Source organism: Alligator sinensis, unplaced genomic scaffold (genome assembly GCF_000455745.1).
Source record: "Alligator sinensis unplaced genomic scaffold, ASM45574v1 scaffold237_1, whole genome shotgun sequence".
Lineage (NCBI taxonomy): Eukaryota > Metazoa > Chordata > Crocodylia > Alligatoridae > Alligator > Alligator sinensis.
Window position 1 is genome coordinate 1,790,811 of NW_005841849.1, and position 8,234 is coordinate 1,799,044.

At 42.1% G+C, this 8,234-nt stretch overlaps 1 protein-coding gene across 1 annotated transcript in view; it reads right to left on the reverse strand.

The window, feature by feature from the left end:
• Positions 1 to 6,326: 6,326 nt before the first annotated feature.
• The window catches only part of SAP130 (Sin3A associated protein 130), a 31,272-nt gene continuing 29,364 nt past the window's right edge, over positions 6,327 to 8,234 (reverse strand). Inside the window, exons 18-20 of the mRNA XM_006016030.2 lie at positions 8,048 to 8,151; positions 7,516 to 7,629; positions 6,327 to 7,263 (exon numbers count right to left, since the gene is read on the reverse strand). Coding sequence (XP_006016092.2) covers positions 7,105 to 7,263; positions 7,516 to 7,629; positions 8,048 to 8,151 — 377 coding nt within the window. The 3' untranslated portion in view covers positions 6,327 to 7,104. The remainder of the gene's footprint in view (positions 7,264 to 7,515; positions 7,630 to 8,047; positions 8,152 to 8,234) is intronic.

Genomic DNA, 8,234 nt, shown 5'->3' on the forward strand with positions numbered 1-8,234 from the left:
GACGAGGCAGGACCTCGGTCCTCCGCGATCCCGGCAGCCTCCTCCCTGGCAGTGAGGTAATAGGGGAAGAATGCACGGAGTCCGCCAGGCTCCCATCGGCCCCGCGGCGCCGACCCGACCATAGAGAACCGGGGAAAGGGGTGCAAACAGGCCACCACCATAGAGGAAACCATAGAGGCCGAGCGCTTCCGCTCGCGGTCACGTGACGCGCCCCGGGCTGAGCCCCTCGAGTCATGTGACCGCCCGCACGTGCGAGAACAAACAGGCGGGGGGTAGCACAAGGAGGCGGAGTGAGGGACTCCCCCTGCCCCTACTGGCGTGAGACAGGTAGCTCAGCCCACCACCTATTGGTGGCGCGACCGCGGCCCGAAACACGTGACGCGGCTTGTGCTCTCTCATTGGGCGAGGGGCTCTGCGGGAACGCCCAATGGGGTTAGCGCAGGGGTGCGGGCTTCCCCCACGCGGTCCCCCCCAGTGGTGTCCCTAAGCTGAGTTGAGGCGCAGCCGGCACCCGGCGTCCCCGCAGGGCGCCCCATGCCCGACCCAACCCGACCCGGCGGGAGCAGGCAGAGGTCCAGGCGGGGGCGCCAGAAAAGTGTGGTCGCTGCTGCTCTGCGGGCAGCAAAAGGCCGCCCAGACCGCTCCCCCCTCGGACCTCGCTGCCCCCGGAGCTGCGGGATTGAGGCAGCAGCTGGTTGTGAAGCGCAGCGTGAGTGCAACGGGCTGTGGCGGCACGAGCTGATACCCTCGTCCAGAGGCTTTTGGACGGGCTGGAACGGCCGTGCCCAACTTCCCCTTTCACACACTCCGGGAGCGGGCGGGGGAGGGTCTGTCTCCCTGACGTTGCGCTGTTCGCATAAGGGCCCGGCCGCCTAGGACGCCTCTGCAGTAGGCGCTCCCGCGCAGACACGACTGCCGGAGCAGATGTCAATCTGGATACATCTCCTTGGTGCTAGGGGAAGGACAAAGCTGTGGCAGTTCCCTCCCTTGCTAGCTTAGCTACCGACTTGTCAAGGAGAACTGCTAAAAACGAATGACTCACTGGATAAACTTCCTACATCTGCAAAAGAAGCTTGCTTTTGACCTGCAAAAACCCCTGCTGCTTTGCCCGCCAGGTCCTTTTGCACAGTCCGCCGCCCCTACTGAAGAGAAGCAGTGAGTCAGTGACGCGGACAATGCTGGGGAACATGCATGGTCGCTTATTTGATCATCTGAATGGAGCTTTGTACCAAACTCTCAATGTTAATCCCTTTTTCTTGCTTTTTCATGAAAAAGGAGCAAAGCTATGATGTAATATGGCTCTTCTGCAAAAATTATTTGCCTTTGAAAAACAATTGGTCTCTAGGGGGCTAGAATCCTTAGACACTGCACATCATCCCATTGACTTCAGTGGGATTGCACACAACTGTAAAGTGAAAGTAAGGACACCAGTAAGGTTTGATCAGCACAAGGGAGATGGGGTAGAATAGCTATTGCAGAACAAACTACCCCAAAATAGCTTCTCTCCACCCTATTTTGGAATAAAAATAATTTTACTCCAGAACAATTGCTAGGCTTTCATTTTTCCAGAATAACTGTTTCTTTATAGCATCCCTCTCGACTAGGCATCAAAATGCAGGTCTATTTGTAGCATGGGTGAGTGTATGTGTTAGCTGGTAGCACAGGCTAGCAGTCCAAGTATGTATTTAGAGGTCACAGAACACCTGTACAAGATTACATCCCTTTGTCTTTGCCACTGTTGCTACCTGTGCTATCTAGTCATTATCAATGACTAGATAGCACAGTTCAAAGCTAATGCAGGTATGTGCACCTGTGTTATTGACATCTGTTTTGCTGCGTAGATAAATCCTGTTTTTCTTCTGTAATAAACACAGGCTCAGACCCTGTAGAGGGCTACAGCAAAGCTTAGTTCAGCATTAGGAGAGAGCCACCATTATGCACAGAACCAGAGCAATTAAGGTTCTGAATAAACCAAAAAAACCCCAAAACACAAGCTGTTAAAGCACCTTCTTTCATGGCTTTAACTTAATTTCAAGATGTAGCCTGCTTCATGTATACCAATAGCAAGAAGCAGAGCTGTCTAGCGCCTTGAAACTAAAGCAAATTCAACATGAAAACAATGCTTAAGACTGAGAATATTAAGCAGTCTATATTTTTGATCATTTAAGAGAGAATTAGTCATGAAGATAGTCCTGAATACAAAACATGTGCAACTTTAAAGTTGAGACACTAAAAAAAGTTAATTTGTTTTTCAAAGGCTTTTAGAAATTAGTTAACCCATGCATCATCATGTGCAGACTACTCCCAATATATATAAAAAAAGCATATATATTTCTAATCTACCCTTCTATTTCAGCTTGTGTAAATGTTACCATCCAATTTAAAAGGTTGTCATTTTGCAGTGTCACTGCAACCATAAACCCCATAAGTGAAATGAAGCCACAGATAATCTTTCAGGCAGTGACATCTTAAACAGAATTGGGGTTTTTTTTAAGTTTCAGAGCTACAAAATACTAAAGCATCTTGAGGCTACTTTACTACACCAGAGTTTCTAGGTGTTGTAAGAGGCAAGGATTTTGTTTCGAGTGATACCTTAATTCTACCCATGAAGTTGGTTAAATAAAAGTTTAGGCAAGCTTTTGAATATAAGGCATTCTTCATAAGGTCCTGGATGCCAGGAGCCTCAAAAATCAAAAAGCCTAATGACCAATGTGAGGTCACACAGAAGTCAGTGCAGAATCAGGAAAAGAACTCAAGCTTTGTTTTTTCACACTTTAAGTACATGGTTGTGCTTCCCCCCTCTTTCCCCTTATTTCCCAACTTCCCTCCCCCAAATATCCTAGGTCTAGTCCCCGCAAAAAGTCTGGCAGCCACTATCCTAGCAGGATATACTGAAGGGATTGTAGCAAAGAGCTGAAGGCCAGGACTTGTCTAGATTAAGTGGCTGTAAAGTCTATTTTAATTTTAAAATAATGCTATAGGTCATTTTACCTCTGCTATTTCAGGACTTTCAGACTGCTGCTTGGGGTAGAATATTCTTCCTCTCTGCAGTATGTACTGCTGGAAGTGAAAGCACCAAAACCATGTGCCAAGACATGTAATCTCTTTGGTAACCTTGAACAATAAAATGCTCATATTATGTCTTCTAGAAATAATTATCTCTTACAAGCTGTTAATGGTCAAGAGTTGTGTCCTGCTTGACTCCTTGTGCTCAGGATTTGTTCTGCTCTTGAAGTTTGGGCTATATTCCAGAGTACTAGAGTACTAGTTAGTGGCTTCAGTGCAGAAAAGGAAATGAAGATATGTAAAAAAAACAAACAAACCCCAAACAAACAATTCATTTAAACTTACTAAACATTTTCAAATGGCACATTTAAAAACATTTCTCAAAATGTAGCTATTTAAAATGACTTTTCTTCTTTCCTTCTATGGAACACAAATGTTAGCTTGAATTAACATCCACCAGTGGTAGTTACCTGAGAAAGATCAAGCCATCAATTTCTTTAGGACCATGAATAAGAATAGGAGCTTCATCAGGGGATTGTCAATCAGACACCTCACATCTGGAGACTGGTTATTTTTGTGAGGGATTGGGAAGTGTGTCTTTGATACACAGGGTGCTATGAAAGTTAGAATGGAAGGGGATTCCTAGCAAAGTCTAGAGGCAAACACACCACACATGAGGCACTATGATAGAGATGCGTGAGGGTCACGGGACCCTGAGACTGCAAGCCAAAAAAAAAAAACAAACCCCCAAAAATACCCCCATTGTAATTTACTGGTGACACGATAAGGGGAATGCTTTTCAATTTCTGTGTCGTATTTCACCTCATCACCCCACCTACCACAGAAGTGTTGTAAAGAATAAGGATTGTAGAATGTATCAAAGATCAGTGCTAAGGAGGGTAGTCATTTTGGAATAGTGTGAGAGTCATCACGAGTACATAGCCTTATTTCACCTGTGTTTAATATACAATTCAAAAGTATTTTGGTATTAAAAGTAGCAGTGCTAAACAAACAAACAAAGCACAACCTATGTGCACCACAGGATTTGTAGAATAAATGAAGCTGCTAGTCTCAGGGAAATTTATTAACTGCATAACAAAGAAAGAGAATTTGACAAAGGCTGTAGCCTGTGAAAGATCATGCCTCTCTGAACAAGTTAGTCTATAAGGTGCCACCTGCCCTACATTCTGAAAAGCTATTTGGCCATTTTCTAAGAAGAAAAACTGAGCTCTCAAATAACAGAAGCTATCAGTCAGGACAGATGAATAAACATGGATTTTACTGGCTCTGGTCAGAACTCCATCATTTTTAGGACATTAGACTTTACCAAAAATGCTAAAAAGCCACTTAATTTTCATCCAGTGAACAGAAGAGATCACATTCATCACCTTAAACATGAGTCAAAATGCTGTGAAGAAAAGGTGAATTGCTGCTATTCAGAAGAACAAAATAGCCCAGCACTATGTTATTTCCAGTAAAATGTTCTAGATGCTCACATTCAAAGTGTTCACAGCAGATATATTCTCCAAAGGGCTGAATCTGCAGCTGGTGTAAACTGGAACAAGCCCTTTAGACAATGGCACTACACCAAATTGGTAGGGGGCAAGGGACTTGTCCAGGAATGTTGGAGAGTTAGAAACATCATCAAGATAGAGGCAAACAAACAATTTAAGCAAAACTGTTTGAGCCCAGGTGGCTCTTAGCTGCTCTTTGCTACTGCTTAGAAACTGCAGCTTCCTCAGCACTAAATTGACTTTGAAGTTGTCCTTGTATTAAACAACTTTGTTTCAGGAATTTCACAATTCCTTCCATCCAAAATAAATAAATAAATAAAAAGGGTGGTGCAAAGGGGTTGAAGGTTGTTGAAATAAGTTTATGTATACAGGCAACCCCCACTTAGCGCTCTTAATTGGTTCCTGAAAAACTGAGCATTAAGCGAAACGAGCGTTAAATGAAACCTAAAGTATTTGATGACCCAAGATGGCAACCGGAAGCGTTATAATGAAACTTGCTGAGCGCTAAGTGAAATCAGGTATCAATTTAAAATAAGTGTTACAGTGAAATAGCACTAAGTGAAACAGCATTAAGGGGGTTGCCTGTAACACAAACCCTGGTATCACAGACAGTCGTGAACCAGTTCCCAGTCAATGACATTTTGCAATGTTTCAGCTGCTATGTGTCCACACCCTTATATGAAAAAAATAGTTTTTTGGAATATGAAATGGCAAAAAGGTAAGAAAAAGAGCTACATCGTTATATAATGATATCAAAATAGCTGAGATGATGATAAAATGGTTGGGTCAGAAAGCCATTTGCTGAAGAAAACTGGTAGGTAACTTAAAAGAGAACTGGGTTTGTTTGCTGTTTCTATGGTAGCATCAAATAAACTGTTTTTACTGTCTTGTGAAACCAGGGCTCAGAATAAGTTTATCCTTCAGAAAACTCTTTTTATTTTATTATGTTGCTTTATGCCACAGCATTCTGACCAAGTTGTGTGTTCCACAGCATTCAAAACAACCTTTGCCTGAATCACAAGGAACAAGTCAAAACAATTTGGATCCACCTTCAGCGCCTACTTTTAGTTCCTAAACAATGTGGAAGGGTAATTTCTTCTAGTCTCTTTGCACAACCACTACATTCTGACAAGCTTATGGGTATGTATTTTAAAGTTAAAAAATGTATGTTGACATTTTCACTCCTCTCCCTGATAGATAACACCTCCTCTCATAATTTAAGTCTGTAATTACCAAAGCTAAAATGACATTGCCAGAAGTATATTTGAGAGTTGTACATTTCTTTTTAAACAAGACCAGAACACCAATATAAAAATAAGATTGCTGTCCTGACAGAATCTGAAATAGGGTTCTTCTTGCATATTATGCACATCTTGTTTTTTAAATAATTGTATTCAGCTCCTGCTTTCCTACTCTCTCTATCCTACAAAAGAAAATAGCACTTTTTCTGATCCAAATTTAGAAGCCCAGAAAAAGTTACTAATGGCTATTAGCAGCTTGAAGACTACAACCCTAAACAAAACCAAAATAATTCCTAATGTGAGAGCTTTGTGGATATTTATGAATTCCTGATCAGAGAACTAAATTTGGCAATCCTTATGGAAACATAAGATGAGGCGTGAAAGTTCATACTTACACCCATACAAGCTGAAGTACCAACAAATTCCTATTTCCTAACAGCAGCTGAAGGGGTGTTTTGTTTTTTCCCCCCACCAAAATCTAGGTCCCTCTCTCTTTTCAGGGCATGATTTCTTTTTCATTTTAAGAATTATTTTCTCTGGCATAAAGATATAAAAACTGCTCATGTACAAAAACCTCCAAGTCCTTTATTAATGTTTTCAGGATGTATGTGATACATACAATTAACATCACACCAGCTACAGGAAGTACTGTGTTGCGAGAGAGGTACTTCAAAACAAGTATCCCAGAGCACCAACATGGACACGCACAGACACTACAAAATCACTTTGAAATGGTTCTTTTTTTTTAAAAAAAATTGATAGCTAGGATTTCCAAACCATTGGAGATCCTAAGTGTGGCAGATCTTCTAGTGCAATGGCACTGATATCAGAAAGCTACTTCAGACGCTGGATGGTCAGAAGAACACAAACTGAATGGGGTAATTGGAAGTGGTGTCATTTTCAATGCTTTGAAACACTCATGTCAGTCTGAGCTGACACTGGTGAGATTCTTGAGTCTCCTACAAGAACCACTGGTCAAACCTGAAGTTACCCCTAAGCTGTGAAATGGAAGGGGGGAGGGTGCTGTCCACCACACATCGCATCACTAGTTCCAATTAGTAGGCACTGACACATCAGGAGGGTTAAACAAATGGGATTGCAAAGAGTTTAAAAAGGGATGAGCCTGAGAGAAATCTTTGTTCATTATGACAGATTAATGACAATCCTTTCAGGTCACTGGGCTCCACACGTCCATCTGCTGCCATCTGTTCTCTAGAACTCATCCTTTTTATACAGATGCTCTGCTTAAAAATAAACCCAAACTACAAAAAGTCTGAACTCTGTTCTGTACACATTCTCGATTTTTTTTTTTTTTTTTTTTTTTTTTCAAAGTCACTTGCACTTTAGACTTTCTCCTTTCGCTTCAATTTGGACACTTTCTTGACAGTTCCATTCTTGTTTAGAAGCTTCAAAACACGGTCCTTGTGATCCAAGACTTTTAGCATGGAGTCTCGGGCCTCATTGATTTGATCCATCACAAGTTTACATCTCTGCATATTCCCCTGAAACAAACACATTTCTATCAACAGAAGCAGAATTATCTCACCAATCCCTCTGCCCCTTTCAAGTTCACCTCAGAGGTCTCAGTGAGCACACTCAAAATACAGGGAAGACATGCTAGAAAAAAGAAAGTTTTTTTGTTTTTTTTTTTTTAATTTGCTAGGTATTAATAGAAGAGTAGTTAGGATTAGTATAAATTTGCAACTAAGGGTTAAGCAGACACTGAGCTGAGAGACTGAGCTACAAGCACTTACCTGTATCAGTTCGTTTATTCGATGCAAGTCATCATCAGTTGCTGCCTTTTTTTTGGGGATGAGCCCTTCCTGCAAGGCAGTGAGTCTCTCATACACATCGTGCTCCAGGTTAGTCTAAAAGACATTAGACCTTAGTGAGAATTCACTTTTCCTCTAATGCACAACATTCTTCCATGTTATAATATGTATAGACAAAGAGAAGGTGTTCAGCTTCTTCCTCTTAGCTGCAAACTTACTCATTGGAAGGAGCATCTGATACAGAATGGTGTTATTTATCACACCGACATAAGTTTACCAGATTGCTGCACTTCTGAATTAACAAAGGTCTTAACCAAGACTGCCTTCCCTACTTCTCTCAACACAATTCCAAGATCTTAGAGATTCTGGGGAATTTGGTGCTAGGATACAGAGCATCTCTCATGCTTAGCCCTTACATCCATGAACACAGAACCTCAGATCAGGTACACCATTCCACATAGACATTTCTTTGTTTCTCTACATTGCAGGATGTTAGCAAGCTTCTTTCACTTACCAACTGCAGTAACTGTGCTGCACAGAGATGGACTTTCCAACCTTGTGCACGGCAGGACACTCCCTTCTGATTAGCAATTTCCTGCAGCATAGCTTTCTTCTCTTCTAGAACCAAAGAGTACAAACCTGTTCAAACCTCACGTGACTAATTTAGGAACAGTACTGGAGACATTTTAATCCAACTCTTT